Source organism: Stegodyphus dumicola, chromosome 9 (assembly GCF_044657685.1).
Source record: "Stegodyphus dumicola isolate Sdum_Otavi_A_Nest chromosome 9, ASM4465768v1".
NCBI lineage: Eukaryota > Metazoa > Arthropoda > Arachnida > Araneae > Eresidae > Stegodyphus > Stegodyphus dumicola.
Window position 1 is genome coordinate 103,767,901 of NC_140776.1, and position 27,965 is coordinate 103,795,865.

General features: G+C 32.7%; 1 protein-coding gene across 1 annotated transcript in view; it reads right to left on the bottom strand.

Moving 5' to 3' along the window:
- Positions 1-27,965, bottom strand: part of LOC146995438 (uncharacterized) — a 119,566-nt gene that overhangs the window by 3,759 nt on the left and 87,842 nt on the right. The window contains exons 2-3 of the mRNA XM_085824533.1: positions 10,256-10,375; positions 5,307-5,522 (exon numbers count right to left, since the gene is read on the bottom strand). Of these exons, the coding sequence (XP_085680659.1) occupies positions 5,307-5,522; positions 10,256-10,375 (336 nt within the window). The remainder of the gene's footprint in view (positions 1-5,306; positions 5,523-10,255; positions 10,376-27,965) is intronic.

Sequence of the window (27,965 nt, forward strand, 5' to 3'; positions counted from 1 at the left end):
AGGAAAAAGAAATGCTCATTAAGGAAAGCCGTATGAATAGACATGATAGATTAGGGCCAATATTTTAGAGGAAATCGATTCGCAAGTAATTCAGGCCGGAATTCGCGGTTTAGAGCTTTATGACAGTGTTGCAGAAGAGACAACATCTTTGTACTTGTATAAATATAAATTTTTATAAAAGAGTAAATGAATAAGTATTGATTCTGGAATATGCGAATACACGTTGATCGTTGTAAATGGATAAATGTTAATTTTTTTTGAATGGATAAAGATTATATTTCCTTAAAGATAGCTCTAATCCCTCTTTCGGAGCAAACGTTAAAGTAAGAGGCGGTCTTATTTTCGGCAAAACACGGTTGTAGAGTCATTAGGTTATTAGCAGATTTGAAATGATGAATTCAATTCAAGTCAATATTTCAAGTATATTGCCTGCTTGAAGACCACGTTGCTAATTTGATTCTCTTGCGAATAGTATTCTGTGGCATTGAGTTATTCTCGCCATTAGGGTGGCTACGCCGGCCTTAGATCAGAGTCAGCTTACGCATTACTCTAAGTGTGTAGCCGTTAGGCTAACTCACTCTCTTAACTTTAGTTAAGATATATCTTGAATTTAAGCAATAACTATTGACGTCTGTAAGTACGGTTTGGTGCCGTCTGTTAAACTTTTATTTTTATTCAAATAAAGTGTTCTTTACACTCTTTCCCTGTCTCTGGGGTACTTACAAGGCATGGTGAATATTTATTTACGTCTTTTAGAGTTGTAATCTAGCGCATAAGAAAAAAAATTCTATACAATGAATGTAAGAACTCCCGAATTCAAAACCAAAGATTTGGCAAGAATAAAAAAATGCATACTCACATACTAAGTATTAAATTCGATAAAGTGTTTTTATGCATTTCGGTTAACTAATTATGCTTTATGTGTGAAGCATAACAAGTAATATATAATACATACGACTGTGAATACTGACGGCAGTTATATTATTAAGTTAGGTTATTTGAATATTGCAAAGCATACGAGGGCTATCTGCCTGAGCGTAGAGATGACTTTCTTAATGACTTTCTAAGGAAATTGGCTTAGTATTCATGGAAAATCACTAAAACCAATTATGCACCCAGTTCGCCTGGGTTCCAACCAGGGTCGAGTTACAGTATTCAGCGGTTTTAAATTCTCGACCATTGGTGGGGCTTACGCGGGTATATACACATGTAGTTTATAGATATGTAGGTATGTGGCTATGTAATCAAATATGTCATCTTGTACAGATATGCATTGGTATGTAATCAAAATTGCATTCAGTATGTATTTCTTTTTTAAAATTATGTTTCGTAATCAGCGGAAAAATTAACAAAAATTCTGTAAAATTTTGCAGCCTATGTACTAAATTATTCTCAGAATTCAAAAACATTCTACATAGCGTCTACCGCCATTTGCCAAATAACCGCCACACTTAATAAAAATTTCTTCAATCAAACGAAGAGCTTCTTACAGCTTTCAATTTTTACGGGAATCGGAGATGTATACGAAAACATTAGCGGAAGAATTCCCCGAAAAATAATGAACCATAACTCTTAATCTACAGCGTTGCAATAAATTCTAATAAGTTTTAGGCCATACACGTTAATGACGTAATGGCCATTATGTTGGACCTTGATAGTAGATTTAGCGTACATCAGTAGGTAGTATGTTTTCTTTCCTGCCATGAATTCGTTCAGGAAATTGATGGTTATATTATCAGGATTAAATAAAATACAACATACAATAAACTGAGTAACCAATTAGACGAAATATAATACATTTTTATGTTATTCAAAAGATTAAAAAAACGTTAAGAAACACAACTCTGAAATCCGATTATTCACATCAAAAGGCAGGCATAAGTAAAGAAGACTTTTGCAATGGTGGTAACACCAATAAAAACTTTTGCATTTGTTATAATAAATCAATGAAAAATGCCGCAAAAACAATCGAACTCTTGCCGTATTTGCTTTAGGATCTCCTATCTCTAGCATTTATTCTCTCTACTGCAGGTGCAGATAAAAGGGACACTAGAAATTCCCCATTGGTCCTACAGGTATAGTCCCGTCCAAGTAACTGTAGATTTCCATCCAATTTTGTGGAAGTCCGAGGGTCTCTAAAAAGGGCGGTCCGAGGGTTTTCCAAATCTCTTCCCCTACACCCAAACTCTCGAGAGGACTTTCAGCTTACCTTGTATTTTGAGTGCCGCTTTGAAGCACAGGCATTTAAGTTTACAAATATCGATACCTTGTCCGGGATTCAAATCTGAGCCCAGGGGTTCGGCAGTCAGCGTCACTAACCGCTATCGTAGTCGATCGACAGATCGATTGGATATTAAGAACGTAGTGTTTAAAATTATGTAGTTTTGCATCAAGAAAGCAACATTTTAAAGATATTTGTAACCAGAAATATCTTTATAATACTTCCGGTTTAAACTGTTAGAATATACCAAAGTGTTATCATCGACTGAATCACTGGATTGAGACATACAGGTTGTCCGGGATATCCCCACAGCCCAAAATCGGAGTATCACAGAGATCAACGTCAGTGTAATTTTAGTTGTGGTATTGATAACATTGCTTTCATGATGACTATATGAACGGACATCCTTATTTATGTATGCGAATGTGGTTAATACCTCAGCTGTAAGAAGAAAGAATGGTGGATTGTATGTGTATACAATACGACAGTTCTTCAGCCCAGTTTGCTCTTCAGATGTGCGATTTCTTACATCTCTATTCCCAATAAAATGACCCCTTGAAACTCGGACGTTTGAGCATCAGACAGTTCACTGCGGGGAATAATTAAGTTACATCACTCATAATCGTCGTTCAGGACAAACTGAGAATTGAACAAAACTGAGAATTCCGGAGAAAGCGTTTCGGAAGATAACTACTCATATGCTCTGCGATACTTCAAGAGTGACATGGTTCTGCATAAATCTTTATGTGCAGGACATTGAATCACATAAAGATTCACAGGATACACATTTCGTATATATAAGTACTGAACTGCTGGATTTACGGAATAAATAAACTAAAATTACACTGTCATATAACTTTGGGGATATTCAAACCTAGAGGTATGCGGACTTTTCGCAGACTCTGTACAGTACACCCTTCAGTTCCAGGTGGAACCCATTAAAAACATGCTACTCCACTACAATATTACGATTCCAATCTAAAACGGGTGTCCGCCAAAAACATCGCTGGCAAAATTATCGCCGATATTTACGTCCAGCAGAAACAATGGGAAAAAATATCCTCGCACAAAGCATCGTTGTAGAAAAAGCAAGGAGAAAACATCGCAGTTCTAAACTATCGTTGTATAAAACAGCTTCATAGAAAATAGAGCAGTGATAAAATTTCGCAATTTGAAAATATCATGGTACAAAACATTGTGGTATAAAATAAAGCACCCATAAAGCATGGAATAGCAAAAACATATCGCATGACCTTTATGCATTTAAGACGTTCAGAATTATGTGAAATATTTTTTTCCTGTGCAGTATTATTTTGAGTTGAACGAACCCTCTTTAAGACTGCCATTCACTGTTTGATCAAACGTAAAAGCTACTTTCAAATGTGGTCGTCTGGAAGAGATGGTCGCCGTGAAAGAGAGTTTAATATAAAAAAATTAATAAAAAGAGAGTTTAATATAAAAAATGAGTGAAAGAGGTTTAATATAAAAAATTAAAATAAAAAATTAATAAACAATAAATATAAAAAATCAATAAAAAATTTATAATAAAATATAAAAAAATTAATAAAATTTAATATAAAAGCATCTGAAGCAACGAGTGATCGTCTTAGGGAAGATTCACAAATAAATGTGTTCAAAAATATGTTTTATGGAATTTTGAACGTCATAAAATGCATATTTCTGCGATTTTTTTTTGTCATTTTTTTGTAGCATTTCTTACCATGATGTTTTGGATAAAGATGTTTTTAAATTATAAGATTTCTTCAGTAGTTTGTTTCCTCCGATGATGTTTCGCACTGCCGTGTTTTAGAACTTAGAAGTTTTCTTCTGGCATTCTTTTCTACCACGATGTGTTCGTTGAGACGTTTCCGTTTGCGATGTTTTAGTAGCGATATTTTCACAGGCAGAGAAACCCGAAGAACCTTTTCCTTTTCTATCAAATTAATATGCTGTTAACGAAATACTGAAATAATAAGTTCATTTGAAATGGAGTCAATCAATCTGAGTAAAGCTGAATTATGTTTCAGAATATCCTTTATAGCAAATAGAAACTGAACTATATATAAAACAACAGTTGTTTAGTTTTAACAACTTTGTGACACTTATTTTAAGTTTGACTGGCAACTAAGCTTATTTAAAACAAAGTCCTACCTAGTACACACAAGAAAGTCTGAAATCTTGCGAAGGCATTATTCCTGCAGCTATTCGTAATTCCAACTCCAGTGCATCAGCATTGGAAGAGTTTGGTTTTGGTCGGAGGTCATGTCATCTCTTTTTTCTGTTTGTAGTTAGTTATATAGTTATTAACTGAAGATGAAATTCGAAAAACTACTCCATTGGTGTGTGGAGAGGGTATCAAATACAAATCTAAAAATCAAGTAATTGCTCAAAATGTAGAGAGTTAAAAGAGATAGCACATTGAAGATAATTTTTTTCAGAATAATTAAAAATAATATCAATTCATGAATTCGTAGGGAAAATATTACAGTTCAAAGTTTTACTATGATATTCTAAACATGATTCAGAACATCTAACCAGAAAAAATTTAAACATATTATTAGTAATTTACATATTTTGAGAGAAAACGTTTGAGTATGCATAAAAAAGTTATCACTATCATTTCCTTTTTAAATTCCTTCGTAGTTAACAATGTTAAAAATTAAGAATTAACTGACGAAATTAAGAATTCAGTAGCTTAACAATACTGCTTGAAATATGTTTTACATTTTTAACGAAATTTATAATTTTGCTTGCTTTTTAAGCTGAGATGATTGCTTTTATTTATATGTATACATTCAAAGCACGAACACTTGCATCTACAAAGGCGGTATAGTTTATGGTGAGCTGCACAATTTAGGATTCTTAAAACTTTTAAAAGTCAACCCTTTCTTTATAACTAATTCCGGATAAAATATCTCGGGTATAAATAAAAGCTTGAAAGCAAAATACAGAAATACAAAATGTTTTCTGTTGATGCGCCATTTGGAAATCCAGACTGTCACTTGAAAATGGTTTTCATTCTCAAAGCAAATCTTTTCCTTATCGTAATCTAGAAACAGTTATTTACTGAAATGAACTTGCTTACTTAGATGAATCGTCGTCAGCCTGTAAATCTCTGTTTTCCAACTCATTTGGTCTGAATCTGTTGTATACCCTGTCTAGAAATCGTCGAGGATACGTCAAAGCTTCGTTCCTGAAGTAGGGCAACTTCAATCTCGATTCACGAAGATAGTCCACTGGGAAATCTTCTTCCAATTGCACGGGAAAGATATCCTTGTCGTAGCTACGTTTCCTCTTGCCTCTAGGAGGGAATTGAAAAGTAATCAGGATGGAGAATGTTTGCACAGTATAAGAAATGATAATACTTAACTTTTACAAAAACGCTTTCGCTCAGAATTTGGAGTTGATTCAGTTTAACTATGTGCTTCAGAAAGATTGCACGATTAAGTATTTCTTAAGCAAAGAATCGTAGGCCTATGGTTGCATTTTAAGAAAAGCATAAAATATTGTAGGCTTTCAAATTTTGGACCTATCATAAACTTATATAAAATATGTAAAATTTAAAGTTTATATGATGACTTGCGACGACATCCTGTTATAATATATTAATTCAGTTCTCACGAATTATCTTTCGAAATCAAATTAAATGAAACTTTTATTGTTTGCGTGTTTGTAGTTCCATGGCTAGGCGATAATTCGCATCCTAGATTTAAAGTAAACTTGAAAGGATGGGAGTTTGATTTAAGTACTTAATTTTGTTAGAAACAGCATTTCAATAGTTACAATAGCGTCTATTATTGTGATCGAGGTTAAAATCAACATCTGATTATTGTTATCGAATTGCCGAAGTCTCTCCAGTTTATATGCGAAAACACGGAAAACACATTGCTTATTGTAAACAACAATTCGGTTAATGCCATTAAAATACTGCAAAATAATTTTTCGTCAGATAAGTCGTCAGATAAAAATTAAAATCAAAATAGCTTTACAAGAATTGCTAAGTCACACAGAAATGTCGCCAAACAACTTGGTTTGGATTTCACTCAACTATTTAAAACTAGGAAAATTTTAGTAGATGCAGTAAAACCAGCTGCGCTAGGCTAAGGCTATTTTTTTTTTTTTTTTTTTTTTTTTTCAATTTCAAATTTTATATTGGCGCGTTTTCTTCCAATGAATTAAGATTAAAGATTTCTGAAAATTACGTGACAGAGGCTTTAATTAAGGCCCTTGCCGTGTAATTTGCAGAAATATTATGAACAGTTTATAAATGAATTTTTGCATTAAAAACATTATGAAGCATTCATAAACAAACTTTTCTTAATTTAACTAAATGTATTTATAATACTTATTTATATGCTTCTAAATGTATTTATATTAAATTAATTAAATACCATTGCTATTTTGAAGAATATGTTTTTCATACTTTAAAGTTATCATAAAGTTAATACTAACAAATAGCCGTGAATAACTTTGAAGACAGTGAGCGCAAATTGCGGAATGAAATAACATAAATTTTGCATAAAAAGAAAAGTAAAATGTAAATGAAAAATATAAGTAAAGAAATGTAGGAGGAAGCTTCAAGATTCTCCACTATAAAATCATAACCTTAATTTTGAAATATATAGAAATACGTCAAATAATATCATTCATCAGAATTTTATTAGAAATTTATTTATTTTTATGTCAGAATTCACTTTCTTTGATAATAGCAATTTACGTCACAAAGTATCATTTAATTTGCTGCCCTTCATTTTCTCAAATCTTAACATGGGTCTTTCACCAAAAAGGTTTGCCCAGGTCCAACTTGAAATACATAAAATTTCAACTCTAGATTTAAAGTAAATTTTTAAACTTCATAGCTTACTTTACCATGACTTTTTTTATAATTATGCCATTGTCCTGCACTCTCATTTTCAAATAATGTCATTAAATTACACTATATATTTATAATTTTTAAAGCAAAGATAAAGAGAGATTTTCGTTATTTAACTGAAATGTTTTTAGTTTATGGAATTATCTAGCATGAAACAACAGTTGCGTTTCAGTATATTTTCAAGAAAATGAGTGAACTTTGTTTTGTTTTACTTTTTGATTGTGTTTGTATTTACCTTACTAATTCAGACATTTCACTTTAATCTAGGATGGCCTGGTTCGATGTTCGAAAGATATACTTTGCTGGCTACCTTTGAGCTCGGATAGAGAAACTTTTAAAATAAACTTTTAAACACTTTTAGAGGACTGGATTGAATTAAAACTGTTAATTAAAGTTGAAAGGTATACTAATTGACCAACTGAAGAAGTTTATAGAGTGCTTTGAACATATCTAAGAAAAGAAATAAGACAAATTAGAATAATATATTAAGGGATGAATAAGTTGAACGATCAAAAATACATTAATTTCTAATTTTCCAAGGTAAGGTGGTGGATAAAAATTGTACTAACACGCTGCAATGAAATAAACACTTCAGAACTTGAAAGCAAATTAGGCAGCATACTTTAAAAAGTGTAAAAAAAATGAACATACTTTAAAATTATGCATTATATTAATAAGTTTCATTGTTTAAATTACAAATGTTATCTTTTATACGGATTAATAAATATAGAATTCTGAAGTAATTTAAAATTTTTAAAATTTACTCAATTCTAAAATGTATTATTTATATGAAATATTTAAAAGTGTCTAATGTGAAACATTTTTACTTCCGTCTTTGAAGTAAAGGAAGTATTGCAATCACGAAAAATTCCAGGTATCATAGTTAAACGAAAATATTCATTTTGATAATTATCGAATACAATTTAATTAGTATTTTCTTGACATCTGTACGCAAGGACAAAATAAAGGGCTCTTTTTCCTCAAACGAATTGTAAAACTGATTTAAAAGGGATTCAGAAGGATTTTTTTCGTGACGTCTGTACGTACGTACGTACACTGCGAAAGGAAAAAAATAAGGACAGTTCTATATCTCCTGTTCTACTGGGCCGATTGATAAAATTCAAACTGCGTTTTTCATGTCTCGAAAGCGCGACTTAGGATATATATTAGATTTACATATAGCATTGTTCTAACATAGGTACTTTGATACAAAACCGGTCTTTTTGTGAAATAACATACCAATTGTTTTCTATATTTCGATTCTACGTCTCAGACTGTGCCTAGATATTCAATTTGTAAAATTTGGTTCTAAATTTACGGAGAAATTCAAAAAATTATCTCGTGCAAATTTTTTCAGTTTGCGCCAAGAATAATTCACTTGGCGAAGTTCTTAATGTATGGCAACCCTTTTTACTTTCCCTTCCATTATGCTGAAGCGGAAAAAAAAGTCACGTCGTTCCTACTTTCAAACAATTTTAACAATGTCTAAAACACATTCGATGTTTTATCGCTTTCAACAAATATGCCGAATTTCAAAATGCGCCAATATATAAATTTACGTATATCTTCGGAAATTTTGAATAAAAAAACTGTAATTTTTTGCAGGTATGCTTAGAAATACGTCTACTTTAAGATGATGGTAAAAATTTTATAGATTGTAATAAAAAAAAAATTCGAAAAATTTGTAAAAAGTATTTAAAAATACAAATTTAAAAAATAAATTATGAAAAAATGGGTAAATTTTATTTGGAATGAACCTGAATTTTGAAATGTGAAAGGAAGAATCAAGTTTAATAAAAAAAAAAAAAAAAAAGAAAGAGAGGTTAATAAATATAAACCAAAACTGAGGAGTTAAAATTTTGACAGCTGATTTTTTAAAAATTGCTTTTGCAATTTTTGCAAAACTCGTTAGTTTGGCCTAACTTACATCGTAGAATTGAAATGTGGAAAAAAAATGAGATGTCAATTCAAAAAAAGTCCGATTTTGTGTCAAAATACCTGTATTAGAACAATATATAAATCTAATACATATCCTAAGTCGCGCTTTCGAGACATGGAAAATGCAATTTGAATTTCGCCTATCGACCCAGTAGAGCCTATCGAGATATAGAAATGCCCCCTTTTTTTTTTTTTTCTGCAGTGTACTTACGAACATATCTCGCATAACTCCAAAACTATAGCCTCAAACGGTAATTTTAATTTTTTAATTTTTAAAATTTTTAAAACTTTATTTAGTGTTTCATGTTTTCCTATATCTTTAAAATTTTAATGAATATATTTTGAGTTTTTTGTATTTTTGCCTATCCGCGAAGTTAGAACGGAATTAATTGACTGAGAAATATATTTCTAATGAAATTCGAGGAAATAAGTTTAAATGAAATGTAGGAGAAAATGCGTATAATTTAATATTCCGTACAAGGGCGTCATGTGGTATGCACATCAGATTTTTGATTATTGTTACATGAAGCTATCTGCTCCTTTCAGTGTTATTCAATAGATGGCACTACTGTTCCTTTTTCTCTATATTCTTCTATTTAAAATTATTATTTTAAAGCGGTAGATTTCCGATTAATTAACTATAATTTCTTTTAAATTTAATTTTTTGTTAAAAATAAAATTTTATTTTGCAGTTATTAGATTAATTTTATGACATTAAAAACTCCCATATTAGGAAAAAAATTCAGAAATGCAAGATGTATAATATTTGACAATTTACATACTGCTTGGGGCTCGATATTGGTTATAGTTTGATTAATAATTGGTGTACCTTTTGGCTCTTACAGGGCATGAGAGAAACCTGCGCATATGAAACTATAAATTAATGTTAAAATAAATGTTAGAAAGAATCTGCTATTTCTTTTAGTTAACGATTCCAACGAAATCTTTCATTTATGAACTCTCTAATCGATTATAGTATGAGCTCATTTTGGAATTTAATAAGCTAAACCGATAAGTTAGAGGAAGATAAAAGCAAAACCATTATTTAATATTTCCTTGATCACTTTCCCTCTCAAGCTCTGCTCAACTGTTCTAAATATCGAATTACTGCAATTACTTACCAGTTTTATATATTAAAGTTGGTTAAACATTTCTTTCGCAAAACTAAAATTAATGATGCTAATTTTTTTTTTCAGAGAGAAATAGTAACGAAATTCGCTTACAGGCTGAAAGGATCGATAAGACCGTAAGCAACATTGTTGCTGCCGCTTTGACTCTTTTCCATGGCCAGCAAAGTTTCTATTTCTGCCAGTCTTTGATCGGAAATACCACTCCTTCTTTCCCTGAAAGAAAGAAAAAATTATAAATAACAGCACTAACAGCACATACAATAAATAGTGAAAATTATATGAAAAAGCCCATTGCAATGTTTAGAAAAAGTAAGCAAACATTTTACCGTTGGAGCTTTAGTCCAATTTCATCAAAGCGCTATTGGTAAGATAATGAACGTGGAAATAGGGTACTGTTTCACGTAGAAGTTTCAGTGACTGGTAAAGAAAAAGAGGTATGGGTGCTGTACAAGTATTTTCTATGCTTGCGACAAAAACGAATGGAAATTGTTTCGTTGACGAAATAACATAGCAGGAAAATTTCGGAAGGGGTCTAAGGAGTCCAGATGTGAATCACCTAGATGAGGCGGAAGGAGTAGCGAGTAAAAATTTCGGTTATCGAAAGGTGAAATTTGCGATATTTTATTCAATAGTGGGATGCCACTGGAGACTTTCTCACTTCCGTTTTGTTAACATACAGCATTTTGTTGGTTTATTCTGGATTTTAAAGATCTGCGGCTTTATCCTATATGCAAAACCATAGTTAAGAGGAATTTTATAAATGCCTTATGAATGAAGATTTTGGTATTCCTTCTTTTACTTGAAGCCCTAAAAGCCGTGGAAAAAAACATATTCTGAGCCATCCTCACTCTTTTTCTACCAAGTACTATAACATCCACGTCCGACTCTGCGCTTCTTTAGCTTTCAGTACCGTAACAGAATGTATGTAATTAATTATCAAAATATGAAATAGATTATAAAATAAATTTCAAATTCCAAATTTGGGCTTCCAGATGCTCATATTCGAATCGAGGACTACGTTATTTAAAATTAGATGTCTCTAGGTACCGTTGGTTTTTCACAATGCTAGAAACATACATATATTCATGCAGATTTTTCATTATTTAATTTCTTTAAATATAATGCAGAGCCCTAATATTTGGTGTCAAAAATTTGGGAACTGAACCGGTATTTATAGTGAACCGACGCAAAATGCCAAAACGAAATTAATACCCTTTTGGGCAAATTGTTCCTTTGAGATAAAAAATGATTTTTACAATTAAAATTAGTGTTTCTACTCCAAAGCAAGACATTTGGTCAGCCTGCAACAAGACATAGTTTTTGGTGCACCAAAATTTAAATTTATTCAAAATATGATCATTTTATTTAGTACTTTTTTAAATATAAAATTTCTACTAAGTAAGTGCAATAATCAACGCAAGGCTTTAGCCAAACCTTGAATTCATTGTAGCTGAAAGCGAAGATTTGGCCAATTGTTTACTATAGAAAGCAAGACACTAGTTGAATGAACGAGAGGATTTTAAAATTAATTAAGAAACTTTACGCCAAACATAAAACAAAATTGCATCAATACATCAAGGGCAGCCATCACACTAAATAAAAACGAACTTCTGTGTAATTAGAATCTGTGATTTTGTTTCTTAAAACTTGTTTATATTTGCAACATTAACAATAATAAAACATAAGTCTAATAAACATCTTTCAAAAGCTTTTGTTTATATTTTTAATCCAATATTTATCTCTAAAATATATATGCGCAATTACTTGCATCAATATGATCGTGATATATGCTGCATATTATAGACGAAAATGTCAGGGTTTGATGGGGGAAAAAAAGTTCTTTTAAAGGGGTCGATACAAGAAAAGGTATAGGAATTTCTCATCAAGGATAAAAGGTATGAGAATATCTATGACAAACTACGAAGAAATACAGCTTTATGCGTTTCTAATTACGTTTCATGAGATTTGAAAAATGTTTCAAGACCATCAAAAGACTTTCAAGGGTTTCGTCGCCACAAAAGATTTGGAAAGTACTTCTCAAACAACAACTCGAATCTATTTGGGATTTTGGAAGTGCTGATTTGGAAAGCGTTGTAATCGAGTATGAATGAAACACATATTATTCGTTTTTAATTGTATAACGAATAATAATTATCACTTATCAAACTGAAAGAGTCGCTTTTATGCAATTTAATCACATTTTATTTCTATATTTTTAATATTAGTATATCTTAAGCAGACAATATCTAATGCAGAGAGTAGTTCTGTGCACTATACTTGAACAGTGTGAAATGAATACTTTCTGCTGTTTTGTCGTTTGAATTTTGGTAATCTCGTCTCAAAATACTTTTCATGCCTCTTCAAAATAACCACGAATTAACAATAAACTTCGCTAACTGATAAGTAGGAAACTTAAAATAGCAAGAAAAGATGCGAAGTGAATATAAGTACACTTTAGCATTTGACGCAAATAAGGAAAGACAAAGCCTGCTTCATAAGAGGTTTAACCTTTTCATGGCTCACAGAAATGAGATTTATTAGGTAAACACACGTCCTTAATGTAGTTTCTTACTTCACAAGCAAAGTGTATTTTATTGAAAAGCATTTTATGGAGAATTTTGTAAAAGACGCAAGTTATACATTTTTAAGACAGATGTATAAGTATTGTTTTATCACGAATACAAACAAAATAAACTGGCGGAAACGCTTAATCTTGCACACGTTTTCCCTAGAGCAATTTCTTACGCAGCGGTTTTGACTTTTGTTTAAAAATCTTGAAGATGAGATGATTGTTCTTGAAATTAAGCTCATACACAGAGTTTCAAGACAAAAGTTTTTCAACCAGTCCTGGCGAAGATGCTAAAGGATAACTAATACTTTTACTTCTCAAATTGATATTTAAAGGAGTTTTCCCATCAGTTTAAATGAAAATAAGTTTAAAGGAAATAAGTAAAATTTATTTAAAGAAATAATTTAATGAAACAAATCTTTATGGTTAATAATAATAAACGACGTTTAAAGCAAAGGCAGCAACACATTCTATTTAATACGAGAGTTATTTTATAGCTATAGAATAACGCGTAATTAACTTTAAAATAATGAATAACACTTTTTCTTAGTACACTATTTTTTATGGAAAATAGTTATGCTAATAATTTAAAAAGGCTGGCTATTATAAACCTGAAATAGACATGCTCAGTCCAGAAAGTTCTACATAGTTTTTGTTAGAATTTCGGTCCTTAGTCTTGAACTGGATTATTTGGACTATGGCAAAATACAGCAGCGCTAACAGCCTAAGGAAAGAGATAATTTTTGGGGGACTTTCTAAGGGAAATCGGCTTCTTTTCTTTTTACACGTGAAAAAAATATGGAAACTTCTATGGAGCCAGGCAGTTCGCTGGGACATAAGCTGAAGTGTAAATATTCAGCGGTCTTGTTCACTCGACCCATAGTACGGGATCATCTTGTCGATGAGTACGACAAAGCACATGAGGGTTATCTGTATAGCTGGATGTTGCTTCATAAATAACATAAGGTAAACTGACTCGTATTCACATTACACTTATGAGAAAACTCAAACCAAGTTGTTCGCATAGGATATAACCCATTTTGAACGCCCATCATTAAGTGGTTTTTAACCATTCGGCCACTGACGGGGCATGTTGCTTGACAAAAATTGGTTTTAAGTCATTATAGGTTATGAGACTTATTTGCATACGTTGTCCTTATACAGTTTCGCATTATTTGGTAACATAAGCTCACTAGCTCTACAAAGACTGTAGAGGAATTATCTTTGGGTCTTTAAGAGTAGGCAGACAAAGTCAAAAGAAGTGTGTAGAAAGTCCTTTTATTCGATCAAAAAGAACTGACAGTTGACCCCACTTGTGTTTATGTAAGCCAACACTTCTGGCTTAACTTAAACAATTAATGTTGAATATAATATAAAATGTAATCAGACTAGTCTAACGGTTCATAGGATAAATTAAACGCGCAGGAAGTCTCTGGCTCGTAGAAGCCGGCGGGACAAGCTTAATGGATAGAAACACTCAACGCCATAGAATCAAATCGCTATTGAATCACGGTAACAACGTGGCCTCAAACAAGTAGAACATAATTTAAATTCAACATGCGAAACCTTCGTTTAAATAGCATTTTTTCTCCCTTAATCTAAATAAACACGCGTTATATAATTTACATTCTGGCATGGAAAACATGGGTGAAAAACAGAATGAAAGGAAGGTAGCTTTAATTAAAATTTAACTCTTAGTCAAAATAAATAAATGAATCCTCATATCCTTTTTTAACTGTCCCCAGAGGGACAAAAATACGATCGTTCAATTTGGTGATCTCGATGACCAGTTACAATTCGAAAATACAGAAATGACGGAATTTCCCAAAAATTTCTTTCAGGCGAGCCATTGCTTGGTACTGTGATTTATTTCATCCGTCTAACAGTAATATCAGATAAAATCAACGAATTTTCTTGTGGACAAGACGCAAACTTTGCGCTTTGTCCTTGGCTTAGGCTTAAGGCAACTAACGGATGACAGTACGAACTTAACATATCCACCAAAACGTTATAAGAGAACTTGGAGATAAGAATTACCCATTCTTCTCCCCTTCCACTCGTGTTTTAAGTAAACATCTGCGCCTTTCACAGGTTCGAACTCGAGCCCAAGTCAATGGCAGCCGGTTCCTTTATCACCAGCATGGTGGCCAGAAAGTCTTGAATCACTCCATAAACTGTTAAAGCACACAGCGGGTTCAGAACATTAAAAAAATAGGTGTGTGCTCGTTGCGTCAGAATGATGGAGAGAAAATTGAAAAATTAATTCGAACATAAAATACTGAATAATTCTTTTACATTGAGTAAAGTTCGTGCTAAAATTTAGTGTCTTCAAAAATATGCATAAATTTGAAATTTTTATATTTTGCTTGGAGAGGAAATTTTTCATTATAAAGTTTCTAATTGCTAACAAGAAAAAAACCAAGAAGGTCTATTAGCAGCTTGAATAATAACACTAATTATGCACCTCTCTATTTAAACTAAAATACAAAACTTTACAGAACTGCTTTAATGGATTCCATCATTAATAAATGTGTTGTTTCAAGTGTATACTTCCTCTTTCAATTGAATTAGAAATTCAGGTATTATCTTTTGCTTATACGCAATTCATTCGAAAATTTCTCTTTTTATATAGAAAGCTACCCAATGGAAAACTTTTTGATGACAGAAAAGTAACTGAAAATTCAAACTGCATTCTTTCGGTATTCAACTGAAAAGCCGAATATTTACTTCTAGGTATTTGCTAGTCAATCAAGTGAAAAAAGCTATGTTTGAGTTTTGAAACTTTCTCGAAATGAAAAAAGTGAATTTATTTGCTTGAATCTTAAGTTCTGTGACAGATATTTTTAATGTACATAAAATATATATTTTTTTGCAAAGGTGATACATAGTAGCAAAGTGTAATATAATTTTAACCTCCTTTTTTCCTTTTCTGTAAGAAAGAAACGACATATACATCGTTTCTAATATCTTCAATCAAATTTGAAAAATATTTTAAGTTTTTTTTTTTTCCTGGAAAGTTTAAAGAGATATTTCAAAATACTTTTTCCTTTATCGCAAAATTTTTAAGTTCACAGTTTCGAAATGACATTTAATTTTTTTGAAACAATCATTCTAATCTTGTTAGGCTTATTTTTATTAATACGTTACATTTTACGTTGAATCATATCTTCACTTCTGATTTTTTCTCTGCATTAAAAAAAAAAAAAAAAAAAGATACAAATTAAGTGACTATGAATATCGATCGAGAATTTAAGTTAGGAGAGAGCGCTTTAACAACTGAGGTCTGGAAAGTGTCGCTTATGCTTCTTGTAACTGGACTACTGAATGTTCGTAAATGAAACTTTCATTCTCAGTTAATGTGAAAAGGCATTAGTTCAAGACCCATGGTCTCAAGTCCCAAGAAACAAGAATTGAGTAATGAGAAGTTTCCGCCTTTCCTACTGTTTACTCATATGGTGTGACTAGTAGCAGGTCTGACTAGCAGTTAAGAAATTCGGAGTTTGATAAGGGACTGCTGATTTTCTCACGTAATCCTTGCTTCAAAAAATGTAATGGTGCCTGACTAAAATATGGTATTATGATATTCGTTACCAACAGCTTTTGAGGATTGAGTCTCTTCCCTCGCCAGTTGCCCTTTAAGTCGGAAAAATGGAAAGAATTTTCGCCGTTTCCACTGCGTGTAGATCCTGGAGAGGATATGATTAATGTTTTCCTCCAATGTAGTTCAAATCCCAGTGAGAAAATGGCTAATTTTCTCCTGTTTCTCAATCCCCCCTCCACAAAAGGCCTAAATGTCTCGACAAAGGTTTGTTAAGCGCCTAAGTTGTCATTTCAGGTGGAAGAACGAGTAAATATTCTTATTGTTATCAGTTTGTGCGTCAGAGTTTTAAGTTAAGAAAGCACAGAGATTCGTCCAGTAGCTACTGAAGGTTACACAATAAAGTACGTCGCTTTCACATCTTCAGTCGTCGAATTATAGAAATTTACTACGTACTAGACGTTTGCGAGTTTATGCGGTAAGTCGCTGAAAATAGTTACTATAAAAACAAAAATGCAAATAATGACTTAAAAATGCAAATAATAAATACATATAGTATAATTCCATGGCTTCAGCTAGTAATTAAAAGTAAGAATGAAGAACTGAGTTTATTACTTTTAAATAGTTTAATTTGTTAATCAGTAGCAGACAGATTAAATATGAAAGTTAATGAACTAGCTTACGCTTTGCCAAATAGCAACCCATTGGGGTATGTTAAAATATTTTATTTCAGGCAGCCTAAAAACTTTTCTTTTTCACTGAGTTTTATTGATTAAATTTTTACTAATTTCGCGCAAAATATAAAATAAATAAAAGGCAAATTCGAAATTAAAAATTCGAGCTTCGAGATGCGCATGCTCTGTGGAGTTCAAAATTCGGTGGCTTTAAGTGCCTCCAATTTTCCATAGTACGAAGAGCATACATACATACAAAGTCTTTATTGTTTAATAATAGTGATTATCAACCGAGAAAAAATCATGTAATTTAGTCTGCCTGTTTATTTCACGATCAAATCTCAAGCAGCTCAGTTCAATATACCATCATCACTGATACTATTTCCAAAAGAGTCCAAATACTGAAGAAACACATAAAATATAATATAAAAACAGAGGCAATTTTGCATTAACTATTTAAAAATATACTAAAAAGAAAGAAAAAACATTAAAACACGTTAAATATTTTTCTTTAAAATCAAAAGCAATTTGAAATGGTAAAATTATCCTCGGGGTTTTGGAAAATAGGAAATTTATCGAACGCTTGTCTCCAATAATTTCTCTGACTTAATTTCCTTTGTTTTATTCCATTTGTTGTGTTTTATATAACTTTCAGCGTTGTCGAAAACAATATTGCATTTAAAAACGACTGCTGTATCTGTCCCCGTTTTTGCTAGAAATTCAGCCGTCTTATTAACAATGACACCGTAGTACGAAGGCATCTACTGAAGAGCAGTGGGCTTGGACTAGGTTTAAGAAATCCAAGATAGCTTATTATTTCTTATGTCTGCACATATAGTAACTTCAAATATGAAGAATACAATCAACTTTCTTTTGATTAATGCGTTTTCAAATCAAATAAATAATTACTAACAAGTGCAAAGATATTAATTCTTAGACTTAATGAATAATTTCATTTCTGATGATAATATAGAAAACTGGAAGAAAGTTCTTTGAAAATGAAACTACATGTAGCATTTTAATTACTATAGCCTTATTACTATAGCATTTTAATTACTATATTTTTGCCTTAAAAATAGATCATAGACTTCTGTCTTCTTAATAAATATGGAAATGTCAATATTTGTTACAATGCCGGTATCTTCAACTATTACTGTCAAACGTCATGGCACAAACAAGACTCAGCTTTTAATTGTATCTGAAGACGCACTGTCTCATTCTTCTTGCAGAATACGTTTCAGTTAATATTTGCTTGGAATATTATGTTATTGTAGAGATACTTTGACTTGGATCATATATTTTCAGTTTGATATTTAAAGATGGAGGAATCAGTATGGAGGAATCAGTATGTAGTTGCTACTTACAGTAATTACGACACTACAAAAAATTTTCAAATTATACGCCTTACGTTTGAGGCCATTGCTTTGCTGAGATACGAAATTTTCTCCCAAGCTTAATATCACTTCCCTTCAAATTATTTTTGAGTATACATTATGTGGTTCATAAGTCATCGATGAAAACAAGTTTCTCAACTCCTTTTCTGACCATACAACCCGAACACGTAGGAGATCCACCAGTCCTTATATTTTACAGTTCGGCATAAACTTTTAAAATTAAGAAAAAGCTTTCTGCAAATAATGCGAAGACCATTCCTTACCAAATATGTCAAATTTTGTTTTCACAGTTGAAAGTGGCTTTTAATCAGAATTTTTATGTCTTTAAGTGATGAGATTTAGAAAATTCTAAACTTTTTTTCTGATTTTGACGACGCTTTAATACTGTACCGTTTTAATCACCTTTTTTTATGCTTTATACGGTAGCACAAATACGCCTACAGAAGTTTCTAAGTCAAGCTTAATGGCGCTTACTTTGGGATCCAATTCGATTTCTTTAGGGTATTTTTCTTTTCGCAATTGTGTTCACTCCTTTTCTGCTTCTTTTACGTTAACCCCTCTTTTTTGCGCATTCCATTTACTTTTTCGATACACCTATGATTTCGCACTTGAATTTCAGTGATCCCTCGATAACAGTTATAAACTTTTATAACCTTAAAACAAACTCCTTCACATCGAAATTGATTTCTCTCCAAGGTTTCACAGTGTCGCAGATTAAATCTGCATATGTAAAATGATCACATATTAACTTATACTGGAGTCTAAAGTATATCATAAAAGCATCAAAGTATATCATAGAGCGTCTATTGAGGAATAAACAATATTTATAATGCTACGAATTTATGGTTAAGTCTGCAGATTTTACAAAATAAACGTAGTTAAGCACACTTTTCCGAAGACATATTATTCTCAATTTCTTCCTATCTTAAAGTGTACGTAACAACGTTCTTGGGTTTCATATTTTAACCTAATGTTTTTACTTTTATGTACAGGGTGTCTCTACGATGTAGCGATAAACTTTTGAATGAGGTAGATCACATTATAAGCATTGCGAATTGAATAGAAACTCATGACGGGACGCGTCATCATATACCGTTAGGTGGCGCTCTGCATAAGAGCGCTGGATGGGAAAGTGAAGATTTCCTTATTCGAACGTTAGTCAGCATACGAAGAGCATGCAACGGTTTGCGAACGGTGAGCTTGCAGACATGCACTTAATGTACGGAATATCTGAAAGCAACTCTGAACGAATTTATCGGGCACGCTTCCCAGACAGACATCAATCGTACTACAGGGTGTCACATGTGCATCGAAATCTAGGCAAGTGCGAATAATTAAGAAGTAGGACTAGTGAGGGCAGGCTACGATTGACTCGTTCGGTTGTTATGGAAGGAAGTATGTTGGATGCCGGGGAGACCAGCATACGTTCTGCTGCCTCTGCCTTGAAGTGGCTCGTTGCAGTACAGTGTGTTTTGAACGCCGAGTCCTCACACGCCTTTTATCTGAAAATGGTTCACTGCTCCCCGAAGATCATCCTGCACGTGTGCGTTTCGCACAGTGCTACCTGTCACATAGTGTCCGAAATGAGAATTTCCTAGCTTATGTGTTGTTCACTGATGAAGCCATATTTAATAGGGATGACGTATTCATTCAGCACAACGCACGTTTGTGGACTCAAGAGAATCCTCCCCCCCGGTATCTGGCACCCCGCGGTACATCTCTTCGCAGTATATGTGTGGACAGGTTTGGTCGGCGACTGCTTAGTCAGGCCGTACTATTTACTATCCCGTATGACCGCTGCGAATAATAGGATCTTTCTGGAGCAGGTTCTTCCTGGATTAGTTGACGACGTTCCAGCAAATGTAAGGCGCTATATGTGGTTCCAACACGATGTGGCGCCTGCTCATTTTGGATTGGCTGTTCATAGGCATTTGAACAGGTTCATTACCGCATAGATGGATTGGTCGGGGTGGATCAGTTCCCTGGCCCCCATGCTCATCTGATTTATCAAGCCTTGATTTCTTTCTGTGAAGAGCCCTCAAAGCTACCGTGTATCGCGATCATGTGGAGTCTCAAATGAATCTCATAGCGAGAGTAGTCTGCTTAGCTGCTACACTCAAAGAAACTTCTAACGTGTTCGGGAAACAATGTTCCGTCGATGTCAGGCATGCTTGGCGTCTGATGGTGCAAACTCCGAGCATCTGTTAAAACATTGGAGCTGTATTCCATATCTTACGCCATTTGTACTCATGATGTCCGATAAATGTTTCAAATTAATCACACTGTGTTCTTTACGACCTTCTACCTCTGCTACCACTTATCCTTGATGTTTCCGGTCACGGGTCACTATGCAATTCTGAATCTTTATGTTGTGCCCTAGCACCCCTAAAAGTTCGTTGCTACATTTTTGAGACACACTGTGCGACAAAAATTAAATGTCTGTATTTTTAAGCATAATCATAAAAATTTACACATTTTATAACTTTGGCTTGAAATTTATTAAGTAAAATTTGCTGAAAAATGAGAAGTGTATTTTCAATTTTTGGATTCACTGTAAAGTGTGAAGGAATTGCCTGAATTCTTGAAACCTAGCGAAAGGAATACATTTGCTATTTTCTCAATCTCCGATACTGATACTTCATATGAGTTGTTTCTTCTTATTTTGTCTGTATATATTTTATATCATTCTTGCTCTTAGTGTTATTTTAGATATTAATTGGTATGCTTTATAAGAATGTCTTGTTTAGATGCTTCAAGACCTTAACAATGGTTTTTCGGTCAATAATGTTTCTTTTATTTTCTCGGTTTTGGCTTACTAAAGTGTTAATGCTGTTCTTCTGCGAAACGAGAACAACCTGTGTTAGGGAACATTTAATTATTATTGATTTAGGATGGCTATTGTGTTGATAACGCTGCAGGCACCCTTCGGACTAGCTTCGGATAAAGTTGTTTCTTCTGTGGTGTTAGATTAAAAGCAGCGACCGTGTTAGAAGTAAAGCAGACATTGAGCATTAGGTCGAGAACGTAATTAGATTTTGGGGCAACTGAAACACTGCTAAAAATTTGCGTTATTTGCTGTTTCATAAATAAAACAATTCGAGTTGATTATGCAATCTATTTAAAGGTCTAGTTGTAACTCCCTCAGATAATAACATTAAAAAAGAAACTGGGATGGCTGCGGACATAAAAAAGAATTTGAATTTTAAAAAGTATTCCTAATCTTTTCTTTGCGGTTTTAACACTTATTTACTGTTAATACTTACAATTAAGAGATTGAGGGGAATTTTATTTTCTACAATATAGCATATGGTTTCAAAAACATCATGCAGCTGGAAGAACAAAAGAGGGTTTCAGAGGTTAAAAAAAAAAAAAAAAAAAAAAAAAAAAAAAAAAAAAAAACTCTGAAAGATTTCAGATCTTAATTGTTGGCCAAAAAAGTTTTATTAAGGTTTGCTATGCTTTTGTTGAGCTCGAAGTCTACCAGTTTGCTTTTCTACTCTCTCCTGCTAACTCACGCCACATACAGTTCAAAAATAAAATCACAGAATGTTTAAGAGCAGCATATGTTTAAAATTACCGATGGCATCTTAAGTGTTGGCGAACATTTTTTATTTTTCTACTCTATTCTCAGTTTAACAAATCAGTGTTCAGTTTTCTTAGTAAGATGGTTTAAAAGCTTATTAACGTTTTGTGTGATAAGTTTATTTATCACGTTCTACGCTCTTAAAGTACATAAAATTCCATTCAACAACAAAATCACAAAATATTTGAAAACAGCGTATCTTTAAAATTCCCGGCAGAATCTTAGAGATTGTCTTACATATTTTTGCATTCGATATATTATTTCTTTAGAAACTAGCCGTTCGGGAGAGCAGCCACCTAAAATAGAAGGGAAAAGTATATAATGGTTTTAATAAGTCTAGTATTTATTGCTTATTATTCAATAACCTTCCAGATTTAATTCGAAAGTATCTCAGGTTTTACTGAATCACAGTACGCTGGCGTGTGGAATATAAAAAGTATCTTATTTTTGGCCGCGGCAACACATTGTTTTGGTAGAGCCGACATTTACTAAATATGCGAGGATACATATACGAGGATTCTTCATTATTTAATTTCTTAAAAAATTATATATGGCAATTGTATTTGTTGGCAATGATTTGAAAAGTGATACCCAATTATAGTGAAACGACGCAAAATGCCATTTCGTGACTAGTAGCTCCTTTTGAACTAATCTGGTTACCTCTGGGGAAAAAATTAGCAAATTTTTACAAAAAAGTATAGCAAATTCAGAATATCCTATTTAATATTTCGTTCTGAACTATCTCTTCATCTCTTTTCTCTTCACGGGTGTAACGATGACTTTTCGTCCACTGCTTTCCATTCGAGACATTGCGTAATTATTACCAAACTGTTGGATTGATTGACTATTCAGTAGGTTCGATACGCTGTTTACCAGAGTTACTTACTGAAGATATATCTGTTAGTTAATTATCTTAAAGAACTAGGTAATTTTTCAAACGTTGAGGACTCAGAAATGGAAAGGTGGACATCTACGTGCGTAGGGGTTCTTAATGGTTGCAATGCACACAGAACCGATGATAGCATGACAAAATTTATTTTTCCAAAAATAATTTACACTTATGAAACTTTTCACACAAGTATTTGTACAGCTGTTCCTAGTATGACAGAGCACAATCAGCAGTCACTACTTCAAACTAATACAAACGTTACGAGCAAAGCAATACAAAAGGCCTGAAATGTATAAGCTCATACAGTGATCTCTCTATACTTTGTATTTAAATTCGGAATTAAACTGAAAGCTGATGCTTTCTCAGATCTTATGTAGTTTTCTTCCGAAATCCGATCTTCATTATCTCGAAATTGCTGGAAGGCATGCAAAATTACAGTTACATAGGACTAGATACAGTTACAGTTACATAAACATCGAATCAGTTACAGTTATACAGGGATCGGCTCAAAAATGCCCCCATTTACCTCAATGTTACATGGACTTAGCCCCTTACCCTTAACCCTATTTTTCCGGCGATGTTCTCATTGAGAGACCTTTCATGTTGCATTATACAAGATACTACAATTTATGTATAATTTCACTGAAGATATTTACACATATACATAAATCGTAACAGTGCACAATTTCTGCATTGCATTTATATCCCAGTTTTATCAGAGATAGCCATGTAGAAATCTAAGAAGCACCACTTCGTCTTTCTTCTGCCGCCTTTTAAGTCTTGACTATTCTTTTGTCTCTGTAAAAATGCTGATCCCGCCATCAAAGGCAGCTGTTTATGCAATAACCTTCTATTTTGAAACGAAAGCATACGCATCTAGAATATTTTCGCTCACGATGAAATTCGATATTAATGGCGAAGAAGAAGTATTTAGAACGGAGTAGTAATCGGTTTATTATTGAGCAAATGTATGCCATTTCATGTTAGAATGATTGAATAGCGGCAACCTAAACAGATATTAACAAAGAGAACACATATTATATTGTTTGATACTCATGCAGTGTTAGGAATTTGTTTATAGTGTCATTGCGCGAGGTGATCTCGAGCTGCCAATAGTTGGTAGACATGTGGTTATGAAAGATAAAAAAGGAAAAACTATTTGCCAGTACTATGCTGAACGGTGGTGACGGTGAATTTAGGATTTATGTGTACATACTAAAGATTGCAACGAAGAAAATAAAGGATATGTATTCATCAAATGAACCTGTTATTTTACTGGGACCAAAATTGACGAAACGTTGTGGAATTTAGACTCTCCACGTATAAAAACAACATTAATTAATCATTTTAATTCAAGATGAATAAATTTGCTTATTTATAATAAGAGCTCTCCAGAAGAAATATCAGCGATTTATTTATCGTCACAAAATTTACCAATTTTCTAAATGTTACGGTATCTAAACAATGTTCCATGTAAAGCAACCTGTTATCATATGTGAATATCATTTGCCATAGGCTTTGGAACAAGTCCACATCGACGAATTTAATGATGTCTGGGCATGCTGTCGAAATTCTTGAAAGTTTCAAAGTAGAAGTGGCGTATACACAGATACCTCGATAAAAGTTTATAGACAAAATATTTTACAATACCTGAATATCAGGTTGCCTTAGCGGTTGTTAGCAAGAAATAAGATTAGCGGTTGTATCCAGATCATCAGACATCCTGAGAATTTGTTTCTTTAAAAGTAGGTCTAGACCGACGTATACTCCAGATTCTGAATACGATGTGATCTTAATGACCATTTGCAAGACATCAAATTGTACGCAATCTAACTACTTTAATGCTAAATTCTGGGTTCCTGTGGACAGTTAGACTTCCAGTGAAATAACACCGATCTCAGAAAATGGTTTAATAAAATAAACCTTTTTATTAGCAGTTCAGTTTTGCAAAGTTACACAACTCGTGTAATAACAGAATAAGTCATGCTGGATTAATGGAACACAAATGTTAAGTTAAATATAAGCAATTAGAGTATAAATACTCAAAACAAAGTTCTAATGTAAGATTTCGCGCCGTCCTGGTGAGTATAATGGTTAGCAATGCTGGTTGCAGTGTTCTTGTTCTCGCGTTCGCATCCCGGAGAAAACATGAATTGCTTGTAAGTGCATAGTATACAAGTGTACAAGCGGCGTGGTGGTACTCCAAATACTGGTGAAGCTAAAGTCCTCTTGAGTGGTTTAGTGGTAAGGAAAGAGGCTTAGGAGATCCTCAGATCCATCATCCAGCATATCTTTAGAATTTCCGATCGACAGTCTCAAGCGCTGGAGATAAAAACGTCTTTTTTCATACATTGTTGCCACTGTTCGCTTTGAAATCGTTGAGTTTGTTTATCAAAAGTTCGTCAAAGATTACAAAATACGAAAGAGATAATAAAACAAATTCGAAATTCAAAATTTGGGCTTCTAGCTGCGCATGTTCGGATGAAGGACTACGTTATTCAAAATTTGATTGCTCTAGGTAGCATTCGTTTTTCACATTGCAGGAACCATGCATACATTCATGCAGAATCTTCATTACTTAATTTATTTAAATATAATACTAGGCGATAATCTGTGGTGACAAGAATTGAAAAGTGAGACACCGTATCTATTGTTTCAAAGCTAAATGCCGTTACAAGACTCATATCTCATTCAGGACTAACGTCCCTTTGGGATAGCAAAAGATAATGGAGCAGCAGGTTAATTAAATTTAGCATCTTACATCATGACGAGTTCTTAAAGCAGTTAGCTTCTCTGACAGCGTTTTATTTGTTTTATGGCACAATAATTACGAAATAAATTCGTCTTTATATTTTCTCCAATATCAGCTAGTATGATTATTTTCTTCAAATTTTGTCACGCTGCCCAAATCATACTAGGAACAGCAATATATTTTACAGTGTAAATTTAACTTTATATGTACGAATTGTTTGAAATCTTTAGTATAATACTAAACTAGTAAGTTTCTAGAAAATGTGAAGAAATCTTATTACATTTGGGATATCTTGCTACAAGTCATCTAAAGAAAGACAGGTAACTTTCAGGTTTATTAGATGTTAATTACAGTGAAGTCGTTTCGCACTTGGAAATGAAAGATTTTGAAATCCCTAAAACAATTTCAAACTTAGTTTTACTTATCTTGCAGGGGATATTGTAATTGTGACATTTGCATTGTTTGAATAATTCAGAAACTTGACGTAAAATTTAAACTTTTGAACTTTTCCGGCTCTTGTTTATTTCAAGTAATACTAGAAAAGAAATGCTAGAGCAGAGTATTTAATGATAACTTGTCATTAACATTGAACAAGCGAATTACAAATTATGTTTTTAAAGGGAAATTATTTCAAATGTTCATTATTGAAGGAATTGTAAATGAACTTACTTATTTTGAATTTTGTTAATGAACCATAAGACCAAATATTTGAGAAAGATAAAGTTTTTCTACATAAAATTCCTTTTTCTAATTTTGTATACATATTTATGAATAAATACTTGCATTAGATAAAAAATGAATCACGTAGACAATTACTATCGAAAATTTTGTAAATATCTATGTACATTTTGCTTTTTTTTTGTACTTCAATATTTATGTAGTCCTTTAGTTATTTTTTTTATTTATTTAATTCTTCTTATGTAATAATTTATAATATATTTCTGTTAAACCTAATCTGTAGCTGCTTGCTATGTTTCAAAGATTTTATTTAGTCTATTGTGTTTGTAAGAAGTAAAAAGGAAGTATTGTAATCGCGAAACGTTTCAGGCATCATATTTCAACGAAAATATCCATTTTGACCGCCATCGAATGCAAATTAACTATGTTTTTGCATGACATCTGTACGTAAGGATAGAATAAAAGACTCTTTCTCTCCCCAAAATTATAAAACTGATTTAAAATGAATTCTGAAGAGAATATTTCATGGCGTCTGTACGTACGAATCTCGCACAACTTAAAACCGAGTAGCCTCAGAAGGTTGAAATTTTGTATATAGGACTGCAGTATCATGTAGATGTGCACCTCATATTTTGGTTGCAATCGGCCGCACCAAAAGTATATAAATATATTTATATACCACTCTATTACCCGGCTCAGTGATCTCAGTTTCTTTATTCTTATATGTTTGTAAGTTGTGCAGTTTTTGCTTTAAAAATGATTGAATTATGTTGTTCTTATCTTCCGGTTAAGGTTTCTATGCCTTTATTAAATAAAATAAGTAAAACATTCATTAGAATGTCTAGGATATTGAAATAATTATAAAACATTTCACGGTACTAAACCATTACTTTTAAGATATTGAGCCTTAAGAATGTCTCAGATATTTTGACATGGCAAAAGTACCTGCCTCCTTAAATAAATAAATGCGTGAAAACTAAATCAGATTGACTTATTTGGTTTAAAGGTTTTATAAAATTTTAATTTTCCAAATTAATTTTAACCAGAATTAGCAGCATAAGAAACTTCAAAATCCCTGCAGCAAGTTTACTCCCAATTGCGTAGAAAATTTTATTCTGATTCCATGCTTTAATGATGTGGCCATAACGGCCAATCACCAGGCCCACTCACCGGAAATTCGTTCTGAGATAGCAATCTCTCTTTCAATATTGATTTAGGTATTCGTTGTTAAGGGTAATTGTCAAATATTAAGGCACCACATGCGAAAATTTCATAGCAAGTGTTTGCTTGAGTAAGTGCACTTCCTGAAAATTTCGATTCTATAAGGTTTGAGGTTCGAAATGGAATGCATTTGTTAGCCTACAAATCGAATGAAATGATTCCAAATTAAGGAAAAGTTTGTAAGGAATTTTGACATTCTGCCACTTGCATTTTGGAATGCAAGTACTTAGCCCATTACATACACCGTACTGTTTGGAGGTGTAATGTTAAGCTCGGTTGGAATTTCAATAGTTCAAATGCCTGCGAATGTACAGATGATTTCACACGTTTCCTGCCTGGGAAAGCCCAATAATTTCCACAATTTTGTTAAAAAGAGCATATCTGTGGTATTATAATAAAGAAGGACTAATATAAAAAATCGGATGTGGAGAGCACATGACTTCCATGCACGGCCTATTAAGTTATACACATTTTTTGCTGCACTTCATTTAAACTTATTTTCTCG